At 38.2% G+C, this 22,389-nt stretch overlaps 2 protein-coding genes across 2 annotated transcripts; both read left to right on the plus strand.

Moving 5' to 3' along the window:
• Positions 1 to 1,270: 1,270 nt before the first annotated feature.
• Positions 1,271 to 21,898, plus strand: LOC110067340 (uncharacterized). Its single transcript, XM_089297123.1, has 14 exons — positions 1,271 to 1,376; positions 1,993 to 2,160; positions 3,108 to 3,217; positions 3,581 to 3,633; positions 4,023 to 4,168; positions 5,214 to 5,495; positions 6,102 to 6,413; positions 6,857 to 7,320; positions 8,167 to 8,261; positions 16,803 to 16,959; positions 18,141 to 18,201; positions 18,817 to 19,085; positions 19,621 to 19,786; positions 20,965 to 21,898. The coding sequence occupies exons 1-14, from the start codon at positions 1,271 to 1,273 to the stop codon at positions 21,162 to 21,164; spliced, it is 2,589 nt and encodes an 862-aa protein (XP_089153249.1). The 3' UTR covers positions 21,165 to 21,898.
• LOC110067399 (histamine H2 receptor-like) lies at positions 10,757 to 12,621 on the plus strand. Its single transcript, XM_020774727.2, has one exon. It carries the CDS (start codon positions 11,394 to 11,396, stop codon positions 12,321 to 12,323), a length of 930 nt encoding a protein of 309 aa, XP_020630386.2. The 5' UTR covers positions 10,757 to 11,393; the 3' UTR covers positions 12,324 to 12,621.
• Positions 21,899 to 22,389: the final 491 nt, after the last annotated feature.

The following is a 22,389-nucleotide window of genomic DNA, read 5'->3' on the forward strand; positions in this document are numbered from 1 at the left end:
ATCATCATCATTTTCATCCTCAACCTTATCATCCTTATCCTCCTCATCATCATTATCGTTATCCTCATCCTCATTATCATCTTCATACTCATCATCCTTGTCCTCCTCCTCATCATCATTATCGTCCTCATCGTCATCATCCTTCTCTTCCGTATTATCATCAGTATCGTTTTCATCGTTATCACCATCCCCGTCATCCTTCTCCTCCTCGTCATCATTATCGTTATCATCGTTGTCATCGTTATCATCATTATCATCATTATCATCCTTATCCTCGTCATTCTCATTACCATCATTACCATCATCTTTCTCCTCCTCGTTATCATTATCACCATCATTCTCATCATCCTATTCCTTCTCGTCATCTTTATCGTTATCATCATCCTTATCATTCTTCTCCTCATCATCATTATTATCACCATCATCATCATTATCATCAGCATTATCATTGTCATCGTTATCCTCAACATCCTCATCATCCTTATATTCCTTTTCCTTCTCCTCCTCATTCTCTTCCTCCTCCTCATTATTATTATCATCATCGTCATCGTTGTCGTCTTCGTCGTCGTGGACGTCATCATCATCATTAGACAGACCCATATCGATCGATTCCACATCTTCTTGGCTTTACGTCGCTTCCAGTGTCTCTGAACTGTCCTCGGCTACTCCTGAAAGCTTACTGTTTCAAAGCCAGAAGCTGACTTCAGTTGCTAATACTGGTAACAGCAAATGCTCAACAACGATACCTTGTACCTCCAATATTGGTGTTAAACCCTCAGCAACCCTTCAGAGGACGAATTCAATTTCTAATACTATTACCACCATTGACTCAACATCGATATCTAGCACCTCCAATTATATTAAAACCACAGAAACCCTCGGAAAGTCCCCGTCAAGGACAGAAGTTGTGACTGGAACTCAAGACACGATTTTAGTTTCTGACACTGCTACCGGGGTAACTGGTACCTCCTACATTTATTTCAAACCTACATTAAACCTTCAAAGTTCTGTATTATGGAAAGAGACTTTGTCTGAGCAAAAAAGAACTACTTCAATTTCCAATACGGACACCATCATTAGCGAAAAATTGGTTTCTGGTAATACCAACACTGCTGTTCAAACTACAGAGACCGTTTCATCAATTTACACATCGCCCCTTGGGATTTCCCAAACGTTATTAGCATATAGCGTTGCAATAACGAGCCCAAAACGTGCAACGAAAGATTCAACGACCAGTAAGTCCACAACATTTATATCAAACACGTCATCCATGACCATGAGCACTCGGCCTGATAGTCACGTGACAAAGGCGACTATCAAGACAGTTACCCCTAGTCAACCATTCACAGGATCAGTGGCAAGTTCTGTCATTAAAGGTATGGAGAAGACTTCACGAGGTAGGATTTTAAAAGCCGGTACAGACTTTGTCTGAGCTAGGTTTCGGATGTTGCAAAATTGAAGTTTCCTGTAGTGAATATTCACGGCTGTTTTCGGATTTCGGGCTTAATGTTGTCATTTTAGTGCTCTTGATACTAGATTAGAATTGGCATTTAGCAAAAGCTAATTAAAATCAAAGCAACTCGAATATATTAAAGAAAATCAGAAACGATTGATCAACTGGCAAAATGATTGTCATTATTTCGACAATTTAATAGACCCTTTTCATAAATGCTGCCAATTTAAAATTCTTTTGTATGCATTTAAATTAGCTTCACTAAACTCGTTTGGGAGTAAAAATTCTTTTGAATTATCAACTCAAAAACGAGGTTAGTTAGGCTAATTTTAATACTTACAAAAGAATTTATAATTGGCAGCCATTTATGAAAAGGGTCTTTAAACCTCTTCTCGCTTTTCAGCCAAACAGGATTGACGATCTCAAGCAAGACTTAATTTATGACTTTAAGACTACATTTAACATATACGTTTGGTAATTTGATCACTAAATGTTACAATCCATAATCACACATTTTACTAACGAATTCAATTTATTAGGAAATGAAAGGCCTACCAACTGGACCCAATGGAGTGATTGGTCTTCGTGTTCAAGACCATGCGGCGCTGGACAGCAAACACGAACTCGACTCTGCAATAAAACGGGAATAGAAAATTGTATTGGAGATAGCACAATGACCAGACAGTGCAATGTTAATTTTTGTGAAGGTAATTTAGAATAACGTGTGAAAATGTCTGAATCCTATGGTTTTTGTTTACCTTGGCTAGATTCAAAAACAAACAAATTAAAATTGTTCCTATGCAGAATGAAATGATGGCTGAATATCGGAAACAGTGGGTGATATAAAGCTATTCGGAGAGAACGAATCTCTCAGTGGAACATAAGTCTGACACACAGACACTAAGTCCTGAGACTCGTCTGATTGAAGATCAGCCAAAACCTGTTCAAAAGCGACAACCGTAAAGTATATTGCTAGTAACATTTTAAATTTCATGATGGAAGAGAAATGAGTTCGGCCTCTTTTCAAGGCCTCGTCCACAATATGCCGGAGGAATTTAAAAACGCTGCTTTATTTTTACGGTTAGGCTTACCGTCCACACTAATCCGTCGCGAAGATGGGACTTTTCGAAAACGCTCTTCAAACGGGAGGAATTTGAAAACGCCGGCTTTGAGATTTAGTGTGCACGGAAAACATCTCGAAAATGGAGCTTTTCGAAAAGTTGACATCACGATTACAATGTGATTTCACTGCCGATTTTTTGTCAACTACGTATGCAAAATGACCGGTTATTGTTGCGTTTTCAAATTCCCACGGCGTGGTGTGAACGGAAAACAGTGATTTAATGCATATCATTTCCGAGTGAAACCTCCGTTTTCAAATTTCTCTGCGTAGTGTGGACGGGACCGAAGAACTTGACTTTTTTGCTAGCACCTGGAGTCACTGGCTGATTAATATCTATTCTATAGGTCTGAATTAATTTTCCACCCAGGTAAATAAATAGACTAAGCTTAACAATTTGGGAAGAGGCTCATGGTGCTAGTTTCTTTCCAATCTTGACCAATTCAAGTTAGTTTTTCAAATCCACTTTAGAAAAGAAACGCGAATGTCTATCGTTTCTTTTCAAATCTACAGTTCTTTAATTTTCTGTTACAGCTTCCGTTTTCAACATCACAACAGTTTTAGTCGAATGGCTGTGGAATGACACGCTGCTAGATAAGAGTAGCACCGATTTTGTTGCCCTTGAAGACACACTGCGACAACTGGTAAGTCATCTTGATTGAGTGTCTAATTGACTTGGTCCACAGTTGACAGCAAAGAGTCTTAATAGATGATGTTATATAACTACAAACACTATTTTCTTTTTCCTCGTGCTAATTGGAGCAATTCCCATTTAAACCCACTGTAGTCTCGAAATTTGCACCATTAAGCAGAAATGAATGAATCCTGGTAGCTGTAATCCATTGTCGACCAACAAGCTTAACGACGAATGGACGACGGATTTACGGCGAGAGGCGGACAGATGGAAGAATAGACGAACGAACAGATGAAAGAACTGACTGACTGGTGTAGACTTGACTCCTACCCTAGAGTATTTCCTTACATGTTACTTCTGTTTTAAATTCTAGATCAAGCAGTTGTATTTGAATAATCCTGTCGATGTGAAGCTACTGTCTTGCAGGCGAGTTTCGAGAAAAATACTTCAAATTTTTATCCTTAACTTACCAAGAACTTTAATCTTTTTATTTATTAAATCTTGAATCGTTTTATGTTACCCTCGGAACTCAAAACAAATTCTCCTCAGCTTAATATCATAGGTCACTTAAAATGTTAGCATTACGTATTACGGGTGCATCATAGCGAGCTGCCCCATTATAATTATAGATTTGTGTATTCTCTTTACTAACACTGAACAGCAGCCGGTAGACTCTCTTTGTGTTGTGTTTTCAATGAAACCTTGTACCATCAAACAAAATGTTAATAACTGGAAGAAATGTCTAATGTCATTTCATTTTGATTTTGTTAATTTTTTCTAGTTATTTATTGGTGATATCTAATATTATGTTGCAGGAGAGGAAGCGTAATAATTACCTTTAGTGTTAACTTTGATGCAGTAGACTCAGAACAGGTGGTAAAATTAACGGACAGCATGGAGAATGAAGGGCTGCTATCTGCACTTGGATCTGTTACGTTGGTGAATATTACAGCTGAAAAAGGTAATGCTCCATGATTGTAAAAGCACTGCAATCTGATTGCTGCGTGGTATTTTCATTTCCGTTCCAACTTACACATTTTCTGGTATAAAGATTAATGGACTCGTCAGTCGGCATCGGTTTCAGATTGACGATCAACGGCAGGTCTAACGTCATCAAATACTGGAAAATATTTTAATCTAATAGGGCTGGAAAAGAGTGCAATGAACGCATTTATATTGTATAGTATAATAAAACTTTGATATTTACCGAATTTTGTTCGTTTGGCCATTTATGATTTCTCCCAAACAAAGTGGATAAAAGGTACAAATACTATTTTGCATTCCAATTCGTCCATTAGTGTTATGTTATACTGTTGGAGCATTCGAGAAGAGATTTCTTAAGCAAACAGAGGATTAATGGAACTTTTATCGGGCATTTCACGGTGACGAAGTTGACAAAATATGGACATGTACATCTATTTTACTTATATTTGATGCGTTTTCACGCCACATCGATATTTCACGGGAGGTAAAGTCCTTATGATGATACTGAGAGTAAACGTTCCCCGAACAAAGAAATGGGGTAATTAAAAATCTTCAATTGTCTGCCCGGTTTGATCATCAGGTAGGTTAAGACTGGTTTTCAGATGCAAACTTTTTATGTAGTAAAAATCTATTGCATCTTACCGATGCGAAGCAATTAACCAAGTTTTGTTTTAGTTGTAAAATACATTAAATGATCAAGAGAAAAACTTCTTATATTGGCATTTTTTGGCTTATATTTGCATGGTTACTTTCCTTCACACAAGACGTGTAGACGACTAATGGCTTAGTTCACGTTCTGGTGGCATACAAGGGGATCGGAATTGGTTCGATATAAGCGCACAATGTACATTAAAAAAGTATACTTGCTCCTGAATTGAGACATAAGACTGTAAAGAGAAAAGGATTTCAGTTAGAGGAACAAAACGTAACCACGATGGCCGTTGCTGCCATGCATCATCGGTACAGAAGGAGTTATTTACAACAATGTAAAATACTTCTCGATTGTTTTGCATTTTTTACAGTACCCAACCAAACGCCCGCCATTGTTGAAACATACCTTACAAGTGCAACTAGTTTGCGAGTGTCCTGGACAGCTGTAAAGGAGCCAATTGCAGGTTATCAAGTAGCATTTCGTTCTACCAGCGCCGGAGAATGGACAAGTGTATACGCCACTTCTCAAACCTTTTCGATGCATTTGGAAAACTTAAAGAAGGGTGATGTTTACCGGTTAAGAATAGCGGCGTTCAATGCTGCTGGGAATGGAGTCCCAAGTGATGGAGCTGAAATTCACATGAAAGAAGGAGGTAATGTAGTAAATGGCCTGTTTTGCAATGTATCTAATAGAGAAATTACATCGCTTTTTAGCCAGTGAAAATTGCTATATTTGTTTGGAAATGATCAATAGGACTTGTTACGAAAGTAAGATGCACCATTTTACTTACATTGTAAGTTGAAAAGGACCCGTCACCGTTATTTTGATTAACTATTTGTTTGTTAGAGATATTATTCTTCAGTATATCTAAAAAAGAGTTAACGAAGTGAGCCTCCGAGAACGATCATTCATTTTCCGATCATCATGAAGGCTAACAGTGCCCACACTGCGCCGCTGCGGCGTGAAGTGATTTTTTTTATAGACTGAGGTATTCAGTCCATCAGCGTTGAACACCGTTAAAAAAACAAAGCGAAACAGGCAAACTAAATTATGTCAAAAAAAAATGTACCAGAAATTTCAAAACCAAGACAATCAATTTTCTCTTTATCTGCGACGTGAAGTAAATCTTACTGAGGTGTTCAGTCCCGCAGTAGCGTTGAACACCGTTAAAGACAAAAGCTAAAAAGGAAAACTGAATTATGCGAATAACTCCAAAAATTTCAATCTATTTTCTCATCAAAATTTCACTTCATATCAGTTCCCACAGTGGCTCCCGTAGTATCATTGTCCGATACCAAAACTACTACCTCTCTGATCATTTCTTGGACTGCCATACCTGACAAATACGTCACAGGTAAACTACTGGGTTACCACATCACTTACAAACCAGTAAAGATAGCTGAGCAACGTATTGACGGAACAGAATCCCTCACAGTAACTGCGCATGCGCCAGCAAATGGGAAGCATGAGTTTACTTTGGATTCACTTAGCTCGTTTACTCAGTACAGCATTACCGTAGCAGGATACACAGCAGAAGGAGATGGACAGACCAGCGAGGTTGTTCTTGGAGGTAAAAAAATAAATTAAGAAGAAGACTTTTCATTTTTGGAACGAACTTGATCAGCTCTATTTTTGGCTTCATAGTCTGCTGGGTAGGAATCCCGAAGGTGCGAATGGAATGGGTACGACTGGGTACGAATCCCGTAGCCTGAATTTTGCTAAGCTTTCACGGCGAGTTTTCAAGTTGCTGCAACAAGTGAAAACGAAAATAATCCACAGCTTTTAATTACCACAAAGATACCTTTGTGTTGGTTTCAATCTAAAGTAAAATATACTTATTTTCGCGAATAACCAAATGAGGACAAGAACTTATTATAATCCCGTGAATTATTTCATGAGACCAACATCATTCAGTTGCGTCTTGGTTAACTCGAAATTTCTCACAAATCAGTTTAAATTGTCTTTTAATTTTAGCATCAATAGCATCGATAGTTACTCTTTTTTCTTTTCCAGAAACTTGCAATTGTCCCAAAACACTGTACACAAATTGGGCTTTGTATCCTCCTTACGTAACAGAGATCAACCAGCAACCTGCCGGAATCATTGGCGAGCTCATTCAAGAGCTGATTTTGTATTCGTGCGGCAAATGCCAAGGAGGGCATGGCGAAACTTTTATCGATATCAAGAACAATGGAAAAGGAGCTGCTGCTAGAAAAACCTCAATGAGCGAGTTACAAGCCGATGTAGACGATAGAACGCACGTCACCTTCCCTGTTTTAGGGAATATGGATGAAGAAAAGTTCTTAAAGGAATTTGTGTTCGTTCCTGTGGTTCAGTCACCGGGAATCGCATTTATTTCATTGGCCAGCCAGTTGTCAAGAACGGAAGTTGTCGCCTTGACGTGGAATAGGAGCTGGCCTATTGTTTTCCTGATTGTGGTGATGGGCTTCATTGTCGCAGTGCTGATCTGGATCGCGGTAAGTATCCACTTAAAAGAAGTTACAAAGGAAAAGAATAGGTCTTAAAGGAGGTCAGTCACGGTATTTTAAGTAAGTTTGGCCACTTACGAAATAACTCTTAAAATATTAGTTTTCTAACATAAAAAAATCACCAAAGAGATAATGATAAACCATAAAGGGACAAGGGTGGTTAAGGATGGAGGTGACTAAAACGGATTGCAAACGACGAACTTAAAAATTTTCAAGATATGCAAGATATTCAAGATATGCAAACCGTCACCTAGCTCCCTTACGGAGTTCCTTGACGGAACGCACGCTGTATGCAAAATACTTTCAATGGACATTTAAAGGGCGCGGTTAGATAGAATTCCCTTTTACGTACACCTTGTTCATGCGTGCATGCAATAACCCCGTTGTTACGGCTGGCTTCCTTTAGCTCGTAGCAATGGTCGTTCGCTCGAGTCCCTTAAGAAGACCTTTGGGAGTAAAAGTGGAACAGCGACTTGATCATGCTCACCTTGTAAGCAATTAACCACCGAGTGCAGATAGTGTTCAGTAAATTACAAGGAAATGTGCTACAAATGTGCGAATTCTGTTAAAGTTTTATTTTTCCATTTTATTTTTTGTTAACTGTATTCACTTTACACCAGAACGTGTAACAGTTGCCGCAGTACGAAATTGCAAGTGCATACTTTTGATAGTGTACGAACTTACATTTCGCATCAAAAGGGCGAAACAAGAACATTTTACTCTAAGAGCCAGCGCTCTGGTTTTCAAATTAACGGATTAATCATCCCTTGCACCATGAGCTAAAGATTTCGTACTTTGCATACAACTAATCTCAGTTTCTTTTTCCAATAACAGGAGAGAAGAAACAAAACTGAATATTTCTCGCACTCATTTTTAAGAGGGACTGGCGACCTTACATGGTTTTCCTTCACGACGATGACCACTGTTGGGTGAGCCGTGATCTTTGATAGCCAGCGGTTTTACTAGACCTAATGAAGTATAATGTCTGCGTGTGTATTATATTTTTTTCATTTACGAGAGTATCATTGAATGTTTTTTTTTAATCAATACTGTCCGACCCCGTCCACACTACTTCGGAGGAATTTGAAAACGGATTTTCTTTTCTTTATTATCATCATTGTGCATTAGAATGGGATCAAAAGATTACGGTTATTTTTTTTCTGTCTTCTTCAGTCAACCCTCTTATTTACCTCTGCAGTATGAAAGATATTCGTAACGAAGTAAAACATTTGTTTTAGCAACTAATCTGTAAGGCAATGCAGAGAAAACATGCATATAGCCAAGTTTTGCAAAAAATGTTTCTAACTGAAGTCGTGACGTTAACCAACATGGAAACACCACTGATACTTGTGATGAAATCTTAAGTTTTAATCTCTAGCTTGGCTTATGCCTTGTTAAAGCCGATGTATGGACATAACTTGATCCTTCCACTTCTAAAGTCAAATTTGCTGTTCTTACGTTTGAGTACGAATGAGCCCCCTTCTGCGTAGCTATCTCTCCTGGTGGCTGTAAAGTTGAAGCCTTTATTACAGTTTCATGAATGGAAATACTGTGAATGAAGTGTTAGCACTACTATTTAGAATGAAGTGTCAGCACTACTATTTCCAATATCGCAGTTATTAGGCAGTTATTTAATTAATTAAGGACGGTGCCTACTAAATACAAAGGTTTTTGCGCCAGGTTAGGACCACGCGGAAAAAGTAGATCTTTGCAAGGGCTATTGGAATCTACAAAGAAAACCTGGGGTAGCCACGCATTTTCCCGAGATAATTAGCCTTGAATCTCAACAAAAATGTTGACATCAGCATTTTTCTGAAAAAGAAGGAAAGGATATTTTTTCACAAATTTCCACAGAATTTACCTTTAAATACAGAAAAGCAAACATATTTATAAAGATCTTAAAACTTCATGGTAAATAGTAACATAAAAACCATTTTTGGTGTTTTTAATAACAAAGTCGTTGCAACAGCGCTTTTAGCGTCTTTGACAGCCTTCCTCTGGTTCAGCTAAAATACAGTCTAAACAGCTTTTGCTCACAACCAGAAACTAATGACGTATTGAATAGGCTTGCCACTTCCATTTCACAACATAAAAAGTAGGGGCAACCACGCGTTTTTAAAAGTTATTGATCTCTTTTGAAAACTTTTGTGGTGCCCGTTACATTTTTGTCCCGTCACCTCCCCGATAAGTAAAAATTGTGTATCTCGCACTACGCCATCTGCAGGTACTTGTTTACAGTTGGATTTCAGTATAATTTGCGACCGATAATAGCTAGTTTTTCAACTGGAAGACGTTGACAGTTACTGCTTAGTGATATGCTGGTACAGGTTCATTAAACTTGATTTGGTCACAGTGGGAAAATTTTGCTTTCATTAGTAGCGTAGTTGATTGCGTCAAGTGTCAACTCCAGCGCGCGCTTAAACCATGTCTTGCGTGATGCGCAGAAAGTGTGCGCACTAAGAAAAGTAGGCACCGTCCTTAAACGTGGTTCTGAGCTAGATTTCAGCTTTGAACGTGGTGAGTGTAAGGATGAAAATATGACCTACTTTTCTTGTGTAAATAACGTACGAGCTGATGCATTAAGAAGAAGAGATCTTTGGGATCTTTGGGGAGGAACACTGGGGATCAGATTAACCAATGACTCACGCAGCTTCGAACATCGTCAGGCCTCAGTTAAAGTAAAAACGTCAATTCAGTGAAAAGTACGACTTTACTGTAATCCTTAAAAAAACAAGAGTTAGTCCGTGATTGATTACTCTTTGTGGTCAAGTGGTTAGGGCGCTGGACTTGAAATCTCGAGGGCGCGGGTTCAAGTCCCGCTCTGACAACTAAGTTGGAGTTGTTTCTCGGTAGATCTAGTTCAACTCCTCGGGCACGTTTGTAAATAGCCAACTGGTCTACCTCCTGCCAGTTGCGATTTTTAACCATGGTATGTTCATTTGCATTCTTTCTTTCATCGTTTGTTTCCACTGGCCCTGAAAAGCCCCAATGGGAGAGTAGTCAATTAAGATATTTATAATTTTATTTAACATGTTTACGGTGAGAGAAGACAACATGTAGGGAACTTCTCGAGAACTTGTTTCTTTCTATATTATTCAAACAATATAGCAAATTTTAGAGTATTTTTCCCTTGGCCTTACGTTGAACCAATTTAAAAAAAACTTTAGAATTACCCATGTGTTTAATTATGAAGCTTGAAATAGATTAGCTAAAAACTGTATAAAAAAAATTTTGATCAAAGTTAAATGCCAGTCAAAAAAAAAAAAAAAAAAAAAGAATACATGGAAATTAAAACTTCACTCATTCTGGGTTTGATAGATTGATTTTCTCAGTAAGTTCAAACAAAGGCATACAATGATATAAAATATTGACGTACAATAAAAAGGAGATGAACAGAAATTAATCAAAAGTTGTAGAGTTGTTTTTTTTAATAATTCCTGACGGATAAATTCGGAACAAAGACAAATTTAGCTCTGATGAAAATCAAAGATGAGTCCACTAAAATTTGTTACCCAACTGGAGAGGTTCTTTCAGAAGTGCGGCTAAAGAGTAAACCACTGACTGTTTTCTGCGAAACTGAATTAAAAGAAATATCAAATGACTTGTATTGTAAAGCAGCTGATTTAACAACCGAGAAGAAAAATGATTGAACTTTTTGTTCTACTTATCTTTCAATCTTTAAAAATTTAATTTAACTGAACTGTTCTCTTTTTATGGAACGGAGCTAAAATACCTTTCCTTTTCTTTCTAGGGAAGATAATACCACGTAAATGGAAAGAAAAATATCAGAGTTTCATCAAATGAAAAACCAAACGACACTTTTAATTCATGATACTTATTGTAAGCAATTAAAAAGCCAATCAATCGATGCATCAATCAAAAATTTTATTTAGAAGGTGCAGATGAAAACCTCCACACCCAGAGATCATTTTCATTTAGGAAATTATTTATAGTACATGTCTAGCAGAAAAAAAGTGGCATCCTTGTCGTAGGCGAGCAATTTGAGCAGTTCTATTTAATCTAACAAGTTTCTTGCCAAGAGCAAGTTGCAGTAATCACGGATGGCGATCAGCACCAACGTCTCCATCCTTTGCAGCTTTGATGGTGTGACGGACAGGAAACAAAATCCTGCTTATGACAAAGAAGTTTTATCACTTTCAATAGTAATTGCTGTCCTGTCGCCAATAACAGTGGCAGGAAATGCTTTAATTGTGGCAGTAATTTGGAGGAATCGGACTTTGCGAACTCCTTTCTACATGTTCCTTTGTGGATTGGCTATAACAGACCTATCCACAGGACTTATCACTCAGCCATTTTATGTTGCATTCCAGTTTATTTGTTCAGAGGGGCCCCACGAACTCGAAGACGACCAAACGTTTCTCGTTTTAGCGAGGGTAATCACTGGTGGCTTTGGAAGTTACTTGGTATACGTGACGGTCCTGATTCTCACATGCATGTCGATTGAAAGATGGTTGCAGATGAAGCGGAGATTCTTGGTTATTCAGCGTCGAGCACGTTTTATTGTCGCTGGGATAGTTCTCGTTCCGATCCCAATCTCTGTGTTTCGTGCGTTAAACATCTTAACGGGTAGCTATGAACATGTTTTGACAGTTACCTTCGCCTTGTTACTGCTTTGTGTCATTGCCATATCGACATCCTATTTTAAGGTTTTCCGAATTATTCGATGTCACCAACAAGAAGTCCAAGCCAGAGAAACGCCTCAGATTTCAGGTCAACCGGCAATAAACTTGGTAAAATACAAGAAGTCTGTGTTTTCTATTCTGTACATTATGTTATTATTTTACTTTAGTTATTTGCCTTTTATTGTCTTTTTCGGAATCTATCGTTCTCTTAAAAGTCACCCTGTGGTAGAGCTAGTTTATGTAATGTCGTTGAATTCTGTGTTTTTGTCTTCTGCACTAAATCCTCTTATTTACCTCTGGAGGATAAGCGACATTCGAAATGGACTGAAACAATTAATTTGGAAGTAAAATTAGCGAGACAACGGCTCTAACTTACGCTTTGTAATGTATGATAGTTGTATAGAGAGAGAGAAAAGGAAGGTTCATAAATGGTTTTACAAAAGCAATCCATATCATAAGGTGACTAATCTTCTAGTGCTGATCTGCAAGACTCTGCTTATACAACAAGGTTTAACAATTTTTACGGTGTCCTTGTTGCAAATTTCTTGTGAAAATTGTGGAAGGTATTAAAGTCATTGTGTAATAATAAGAAATACCAAAAATTGTACATCGCACATCTTCAAAATAAAAGAAATTGGAAATAGTGTCTTTGATGAATTTATTATTCCTTATTGAAATGTCTTATGCACAATAATTAACAACCTTAATTTTCTTTTGGTTGATGGATTTATTCAGTCAGTCGAAACTGTAAATAACATAATGCAGGACAAGGTTACACATTACACAGCTGAAAAATCGGAGTTGCCAAATTGAAAAGGTAATATAACGTCTCATGGGAAACTTTACCATCTCTACGAGTGGACCATTTGAAGAAAGATGAAATCACAGAAGTCGAGGTAATTAGAACTGTGGTAAAGCACTGTCTCGAGTGTTTGCTATACCTTCTAATTTGTCAAAAATACAGCTAGGGAAAGATGGAGAATAAAAATCGTAAAAATCTATGCTAATGAACATCAGATGTCCAAACACCATCAGTTATGATTTGTCAAAGTTGATGAATTATGAATGAGTTTGAGAAGGACTGCAGTTTAACATCGTCGTCGGGTTGCGCCACCTTGGAGGATTAATATTAATCACTATTAATTGTATTAACTCTTGAACTCTGGGAATATGATTTAACACATCTTCAGGGAAAGTGCTATTTTAATTTCTTGAAGTAATCAAAATTTTACTCCGTAGAAAACAGAACTGCGGTTTCTGGCGACACCATCTAGGAAACAAAGGCTTAACGAGCTATTTCTAAAATGCTTCATCTTGTTATTGAACATGGTGGTCAAATAGAATTGATAAACTAACCGTTACTTCGAATGTTTTCTTTTTCTTTTCACCTATGGCCAACAAATAATTCAAAGAGTAAAAATAATATTCTTATCGTCAACATGGAAGACACTTTTTTTTAGTGATGGAGTATGAATATGAACCACTCAGAGGATTGGTTCAACAGCATTTATTCGCCCTATTTTGGTTCACACGTCTTACTAGTCATCAATAGGGAGTTTAAGAAAAGTGTTTCTCAAACTCATTAATGATTCATTAAGTTCAAACAAAGGAAACCATGACCATACACTTTATTCCAAAATGGCCGCAATTTTTGTATTCTTTTGTTTACTTGCAAATTAGCCCTTGTTGCCTCGTTTAAGGGAAAATATTCTTTTGAATTTCGAGTTTAAGAACGAGGCAACAAGGACTAATTTGCAAGTAAACAAAAGAATACTAAAATTGCGGCCATTTTGGAATAAGGTGTATGACTGTGTTTGGATATCTTATAACCCAAGCAGTGAGGCCTGGGTTTAAATTTTGGCTTCGTTTTTTGTTTTTTTTTTTTCCACGTTCAGTCACAAATCGCCGTCTGGTCTTTAAAGCGCATGCACCACCTGTGCATGCGTATAACGCATGGAATTTACAGAGGTTGTCGTCGAGAAAAGTTAACACGGATTCCATGATTACTAGGGCGATGAAATCACATACAAACGAACACACCGTTCAAGGTAGACCAACACTAAAGGACGTTAAGCGTTTTCGGAACGGGTCGGTCTCCAAGCCTTACGATAGATCAATTTACGAGCGAACATTTTGAGTGAATCATGAATCATGTTATACCAAAGGAGCCATCAACCGGGGCTATCAACTCTTCAACTTGATAAAAAGCATCTTCAGAAGCGTCTGCGTATTTTTAGACGTGATTGTGAACCAAGCAGAATCCCGGCACGAGCTCAAGAACGTTTGAGCAACAAGAGCAGAAAGGTTAGAGAATTTGTTTACGATTTCATCTGTTCGAGTACACCTATGTAAAATGCTCTGAGAAACTTCGTAAAGTATAATAAAGATAAAATCTCGTTATGTGTCTTAACAAGAGTGAAACTCATGTAGCGAATTATTGTACATTTAAGCTGAAAGATTCTAATGTATGTTGACCCCAGCAAAACAATAGCTGGTTTTCACATGACGTCACTAAAATTCGAACTACAAAACTGTTGATCTTCCTGAGATTTTACTTAAATGATGTATAAGAGCAGCTGAAAACTAATGTTCATACAAATTTTCGCTCCGAATGGGTTCTTGGTTTTGTGATACACTACGCTTGAATTTCCAAGCTTTTGCGTGACGCGGCATTTACATGACGGCCTAGAGAGCTGTCATGATGGTTAAAGAAGTGACTTATTTCGGTGAACTTGGCTATGTGAACAGTTCAGGTCTTAGAAAAAGTATTGTTTTAATGTTTAAGAGTTCCTTGAGAGATAAATCCACGCTTTTGTAGCAAAACTCAGTGACAGATGTTTCTGTTGGTTTCCGGCCGCCATATTGGTGCCCATGTGGGCACCAGCATGGCGTCTCCATACAAATCTCTATAAATTTGGGTAAAAAATTTCTCCGCATATCTCGCATAAGAAAAATTGCTGTGACCAGAATTTTGGCCAGAGTCTTTGCATATTTACGTTCTTTCATTTTCCAGATTCTGGGCTTTATCTATTGACCGGTTTTGATTTTTATTTTGATCTATTTTGAATTGCGTGACACTGAAAACCAGCAATTCTTGGCTTGCACTGTCACGCAATCCTGACGCAATAAAAAATTGATTCCAAAACCATTTAGTGGATAAAATCTAGAAATTGTGATGTTATAGGAGATTAATAAAGATGACACTCCTCGAATTTTTAAGTCTGTGCGTTTTCCCAAGCTCAGATATTCGTCAAAATACTTTGCACAAATTTACAGAGACCAGTATGGAACCGCCATGTTGGTGTACCTCCGCGGTACGCCTACATTACGGCCGGAAAATATTGTAAACATCTGGAACTTACTTTGGCTATCTAGGCGACTGATTATCTGTACTGAACAAACAATCATTTACATAGGCACTTTTCCTAATACTTTAACTTCTATATGGGTTAAAAATCACGAGATAAGTATATGATTTCGACAACCGCGTTCGTAGGTCTATGTCACGCATCGCCATAACTGTGAAATTCAAAATGTCTCGCTTGCTTGAGAAACGCAAATAACAACGACAAAGGCTAAGGAAAATAGACTGAAACGTTTATAGGTTGATATAAAGACCTTGACTCATTTTACACCCTAAAGACTTGCAAACGAGTAATAAGCTATTAATCGATTCCAAGAAATGCAATCAAAAGTAGAATAGCTTAAGTACATCAATTCGATTGAATTTCGTACAACTTCAAATGCAGAACATTTACTCAGTTGCAATATAGCTATTGCTTCTCAGTATAACGACTACCTGGGTACACGCAGCAAAGGGTCTAGTCTTAATTAGCATATATTTTAACCATTTTATTGCTCCGTTTTTTGCCTAGTTTTAGTCTCGATTGAGACGATATATCAAACACGAAACACCGTGTTTGACCACATTTCCAAACACCTCGAAGTTCGTCAAAAACACTCCGCTGCGTGTCGTATTTTCAACTCTCTTCTTGCTGTTTGGAAATGTGGTCAAACACGGTGTTTCGTGTTTGATATATTACATATAAACTATTCAAACTGCGACCAAATCAATTAAACCTGGTTGACTGGTTAAGTTTTGATTGATACTTATGAAGAAATTTTTTTAATGGCTTAAGAGTGAATATTTGATTTAATATGCCATGTTTTGATTGGCTGCCTCAGCGTGCGGTCGACAACAAATACGGCAAACGTGGAGAAAAGATGAATTGAATATTTATTCTGAAAATGCTTGAAATTATGTTGTATTCGCTAAGTCAATGAATCTGCTTTCAGTGGTTCAGCTTATAAAGCTAAGAATAAAAACAAAAAAATGCCATGAGAGAAAATCATCGTACACGAGACTTTTGCAGATGTAGCAAGTACCTGGAGCTTCATTTTAATCGGTTCACCTTGATACCATGAAAGAGAGTACAAGTGAAAGTTGATTAAAAATTGCACAGTTGGTTATAGGTTTCACTCTGAAAACGCATCAAATGTTTTCCGTCCACACTTCGGCGGAGGAACTATTTAAAAACGCAACAATCACCGGTAATTTTGGATTTGTGTTTGAGGAAAACACGGCTGGAAAAATCATCTGATTATCGTAACGCCATCGTTTTTGAAAAGTTCCGCTTTCTCAATGTTTTCTGGCCGCACGAAAACGAAAAGCCGGCGTTTTCAAATTCCTCCGGTTTGAAGAGCGTTGTCGAAAAGCTCCGGATGGATTAGTGTGGACGGCAGGCCAAACCATAGAAATAAACCTTTCAAATTCCTCCAACGTAGTGTGGACAGGACCTGACTGCTGTCTTTCTTAATTTGCCACAGGTTTGGAGAGAAAGTACCCGTGGAAGTAGTTTCCAGGCTAATCACGATCGTTTGGATCGTAATAGGCCTGGTACTGATTTCTATTTTCGTGGCAGTTCTTACAGTGTCCCTGACAGTCATAGCCACAGAAAACCGATCTACGCTATACGGAGCAAAGGTTGGTTTATCATACTGAGGAGCTCTCGCCAGTTAAATGACAAACTTGATGAAATTATTGACTAAATAGAAAGGCCAACTCTAGGAGGGACGAACGAAAAAATATAATTTCCGACAATTGAGGGACGAATTAGTCAGAAATTTATTCGGACAGCACGATGGAGAGGCTCGCGGGTTGTAATGGCACCTTTACGGACCATCTAGGATTTTGGCGGAAGATTCAGGTCCTTCTAGGTTGCTCAGTCTTCCTGTTCGTCCACTTCTTTATTGAGCTTTTCTTATAACAGCTTGTATGCATAATTGTAAAAGGTTCTAGCTTATTGATTTTGTGCCCTCTCCTCGGGGTCTGGTGCTGCTGCGTTAGATGAGCATTACGTTTCCACATATTTTGCTGGCCGCATCGTACGGGTGATTTTTTCGTGGTTTTTCGCATCTGACGTAGCAAAGGTTCTAATTGTTAGAACCAACAGTTGTAATTTGCAAGGCTATAGATTATCTTATTAGACGGAATACATCTGCATCAGACGACTGACTGACGCTTTCTCGAAAAAACTATTGACATTGAATGTCTCGTATTAGTGTCGTCAATATCAAGTTGAGGTTCTCGGTTAAGCCGTACAGGCGGAGCAGTGGGGGAGGGGAGGGGGGGGGGGGTGCTTCTTGTAAAATCATTGAGGGTTAAATATTTCTTAGTCTCGCCCATCGTTTGTGAGGGCAGAAATACTATTTAGAGCAGTTTGTATGTGATCTGAAATGAACACAAATCGTCTTAACTTCGTTCCCTGGTTTTTAAACATGCAAGAACCTATTGATCTTGAATCATGCTCGCTGATGCGACCTAGGTCATTTAACAAACACTAACACCATATTTAACGTCCTGTGTCACGCATCCTAAAGATTCTCAAAAGCATCTCGTATACATAGGGAATCTTTCTGATCAAAATTACGAATGTTGTTTGAAAGCGTTTTTTAGATGATTGACTGCTCACTTTGACCAGGTTAAGATGTGGCGATACAGATGATTGATACAGGTGATACCCGTAATAGATCAGGAACTAGACAAGTTTAAAAAAATTTAGACGATACTACATTAAACTCGCCACTACTACATTGGAGATAAGATAAAAACAATGAAAAAATCTCACATTCAAGTGAGGACATTATGGTTTTTATATGTACTAGGTGACGGCGTTGAGGGATTCTCCATCTCATCGACTGGGTATACTAAGAAATGCCAGAGTAGGTAAGTCATGTAGACTTAAGTTAGTTGACAGTTCATTGATGGCGTAACATGGGTAGCTGCCGTTGCCTCTTGGTAAGTATAACTGTTTTAGATTAGATTTGTGCGATCGGAGATAGAGCCCTGGCCAAGGTCGTTGCGTCATGCAAGGTCGTTGCGATGTTTTGCTTTTGTTCTCAGAGTGCTTCTCTCCTGCTGCATGCGGAAGAATTGGGTAGTCCCCGCAAAAAAGCTCGGTCTAACCCGCGACGGCTTCATCCACTTCATATTGAACATTACAATGCTCTTTGTACAATGGGGAGTAGGGATGGGGCAGTGGTGTGAGCGCTCGCCTCCCACCGAAGTGGCCCGGGTTCGATCAGGACCCGGTGCCATATGTGGGTTGAGTTTGTTGTTGGTTCCCGCCTTGCTCCGAGGCTTTTTCTTCGGTTCTCTTGTTTTCTTCCCTTCACAAAATCTAACAAGTTTAAATTCCAATTCGACCAGGATAGAAGAGCCGCATGAAAACCAGCTGAGACTATTCTGTATTGACGTGGCTTCCTCTCTAAATATTGTCATTTATAACAGAGGCCGAAGTTAAGCTGGCTCTAGAAAGGCTTTTTGATTTTCCTTTTTCAGAGCCCAAGGAAACTTTAGAAGAAGCTTTCCAAGCACTTCAAAACGGGGAAACGGAAGGATTTCTATTGGACGCATATGTGGCTGGGAGCGGAGTTGACAGTTTTATCGAGACACCTTACCAAGTCAACAAAATCATTGACACCAAAAAAGGTCTGGGTGTGGTCCTTTCTGGAGAAGCAGTAGTGTTGCGTCATCGGGTCCGCGATTTTGTGAAAAAGAACGCCGAGAAAATCACGGAGATTATTCAAACGAGCACATCTCCTCTTAAGGTGAATAAAAACAACAACAACCAAACACGTTATTTTGCCAGATTACATACAAGCAAATAGTTATCAATAAGTGAACGAACGAAATAAAATATTTAAGATGATAATACTAAGCCAGCATTAAGCATTTTAGGCAATTAAGAAACGTTTAGTCATAGCTTGCTCAAAGGAACGGAAGGATAAACTTTTTAATTCTTCATCCAAATTATTCCAAAAGAAGGACCAGAGAAGTGCAAAATAAATACGACGTAGTAATTAGTTCTAATTGATTGATACGGTAAGCTGATTTTGATGATAGCCTAGTATCATAATTTTGCTGAGATTACAAAGGTAAGAAAAAATTGTCAAAGGCCTTAAGGAGTAAATTATGATCATACTGGGACATAAAAAAAGAATAAATAAACAGAATGAATAAAAGCTAAATGTAAAAGAGCATAAGTAATCAATAATTCCAGCCGAAATAACAGTTCATTGACATAACAGACAAGTGCTAAATAAATGCGAGGTCCTAACACATGTAAAATCTTCCAATAAACAGCAACCGAAACAAAGTGAGGCTGAGGATAATGCGCAAAGCCTCGTGAGTTCCAGTTCTCCAACTTTTCGAGACGCCATCGCTGTGACTGCGGGTGCACTGGGCATGAGCATTTTGATTGGAATAGCCTGGGAACTGATTAGAAAACGTCGTAAAATAAGCGCTTCAGGTAAGACTAGTATTCTCGCCGTAAAACTGTTAAACTTAAGTTAAAGCACAAATTTAACTTTTTCAGTCTAAAGGTCGAAAATTCTTTGTACTGGTTACCATCGAGAGGATAAAGAGTAAATGTGTTTATCATGGGTTCTGTGACCTCATCCTTGGTGTGTTAATGTCATTGTCACACGTCGACACAATGCTTCATTAGCGGGGCGTTGGTATAGATATCAAGTTGTCTTCATTTGTATATATTCGAGTCACACGGCCGCTTTTCCGCCCTCTATATTAAATACCCAATGACTAAGGCCGACTAGTATTTTCGAGCTTTGGCGTTTCAGGTTGCTGTAAACTTTATTCAGTAAAGTTATTATTCAGTATATATTTTCAGTTTTCTTTATTTTGTACAGACCGTTATTGTTTCGTAAAGTCATTATTATGTCATTTTGATTGAAAGGACATGATAAAGAGTGTCATACAAGGCTTGTGCTGACACACCCCAGAAGTGGTTATTTAATACATGAAAAATGTTCCATAATCGGTTGAGCGGGGCGAATTAGAACATAAATAAGTTAATCCCTCATACAGGCCTTTTTCCTAAGGCAATCCCTCTCAAGTAATTTTTAGATAATTCACGGTTTCGGAATTCCCAGGATTCTGTGGAAGTAGCCATACCTGTTATGCATATTTTACTCGCCAGGACAGCCCAAGGGGCTCTTCAAGTTTTGCATCCTCTACGAAAACATTTACGTAACGGGCGCGGTAACATTATCTGAAAGAGAACTGGATACCTTGAACAAAAGGCTTGAACGGGGAATACACTGTCTTAGCCTTCATCCTCTCTTGTTACTATACATTTCTTTTAATGCAAGGTGTTCAATGCAAGGACTGCTGGTATACATCATATACATCATGATCGTGGAAACACCCCTTAGAAAATGATTTGTTTGTTCTCATCACCTGTCTTTTTGTCATATTGGTAGCAGAAATAGCTCCCTCATCAGAAATTGAAATCAGAAAATAGTAATAAACAAAACACACAGAAAAAACAAAAACAAACAAAAAAAAAAAACGAACAATCAAACACAGTTAAGAGTCGGAGAGACTTAGGTTAAATGATACCGCAGATTTAATGCTAATGACCTCATGGAAATATCTTATTTCATTTTTTTTTTTATTTTAAAATTCCAGGCCACAGCGAGCAGCTCCTTAAGTCCCACAAAGCCGAAATGGGAGAAGCTGTTGAAGATTTTTATATTCATTTCACACAAACCTACAATAGATTGAGGAACAAACACAAAGAGCAATTACAGATGCAGCAGGCCTTGACTAGAGGAGAGAGAAAACGTCGATCTGGAAACAAAGTTGACACATTAACCACACAATTTTAGGAACATCAAACGGTCGTTCAATAGCTACGTCTTTTTTTATAACCCGTAGCTTGGACAATCGTGCACAGATATAGCAGGCCTTGACTAGAAAAGAGAGAAAAAGTCGATGTGGAAACAGGGTTAACACATTTACCGCACAGTTATGGGAACATCAAACGGTCATTCAATATATAGCTACGTCTTTTTACAATCCTCGGAATATGACACAATCATAAACTTCTGAAACATTTTGAGCCCTGCTTTTTGAAGTTGTCTGAACAACCCTAGATACATCCTATCTACAGTTTATATATTATACATTTTCTTTGAGACTTATTATGGAAATATGACTCTATTGTAGCATACACAGGAAGCTGCTGCAGTATTTCCAGAAAACCATCGCTCTAAAAATATGGTCTAGAATGATGGGAGTACGTCACGGTTTACACATCTTGAAAAGTTTAGCGTAAATTTTTCAAGTTCGTAGTTTGTAATGTGTGTTAATCTTCTCCATCCTTAACCATCCTTGCTCCTTTATGGTTTGCAGTAATCTCTTTGATTTTTCAGTAACATACGATTTTCAGGTTTTACTCCAGTTTAAAGGTAATTGTGCAGGTGGTCAAAATAACTCATTATACCGTGACTGAACTCCCTTAATAGGACGTTTCTTATAGTCATAGTCATTATTTAACGAGGGAAATGGGGTTGTTACGCTGTAGTGCATATCAAATAAAAATGATAAGCTATTATTTTGATCCGTGGAATCGCTTCGTCCATATAATATTTGATAAAACAATTAAATCTACATATCCTTGGTATTTTTATAAGTGGTATAGGCAACTCGATCTGCTATGCTCTTCGCTTACTAGTCGTTTACTACTAGTTTAATCTAGACCCCGTCCACACTAAGTCAGAGAAATTTGAAAACGCAGCTTTGTTTCTACGGTTAGGCCTACCGTTCACACTAATTCGTCACGAAAACGGAGCTTCAGTTTTAGTATAGAAAACGCTCTTCAAACCGGAGGAATTTGAAAACGCCGGCCTCGCGTTTCAGTGTGGACGGAAAACATTTTGAGAAGGGAGCTTTTCGAAAAAGATGGCTTGGCCATAATTCTGTGATTTCCCTGACCAAAATGACTAGTGATTGTTGCGTTTTTAAATTCCTCCGGCGTAGCGTTGACGGAAAACATATGATGCGTCCTCAGAGTGAAGCCACCGTTTTTAAATATTCCTCCGGCGTAGTGTG

Source organism: Orbicella faveolata, unplaced genomic scaffold (assembly GCF_042242905.1).
Source record: "Orbicella faveolata isolate gen_17 unplaced genomic scaffold, um_ofav_v1 contig_27, whole genome shotgun sequence".
Taxonomy (NCBI): Eukaryota; Metazoa; Cnidaria; class Anthozoa; order Scleractinia; family Merulinidae; genus Orbicella; species Orbicella faveolata.

What these genes read in the sequence shown, in the direction of transcription:
- LOC110067340 (XM_089297123.1), top strand. Translation starts at nt 1,271, where the DNA reads ATGACCATGAGCACTCGGCCTGATAGTCACGTGACAAAGGCGACTATC. An exon ending in GTGAAGCTACTGTCTTGCAG is followed by an intron (nt 3,634 to 4,022) that starts GCGAGTTTCGAG and finishes ATTATGTTGCAG; the next exon opens with GAGAGGAAGCGTAATAATTA. An exon ending in CTACGCTATACGGAGCAAAG is followed by an intron (nt 16,960 to 18,140) that starts GTTGGTTTATCA and finishes TATATGTACTAG; the next exon opens with GTGACGGCGTTGAGGGATTC.
- LOC110067399 (XM_020774727.2), top strand. Translation starts at nt 11,394, where the DNA reads ATGGCGATCAGCACCAACGTCTCCATCCTTTGCAGCTTTGATGGTGTG.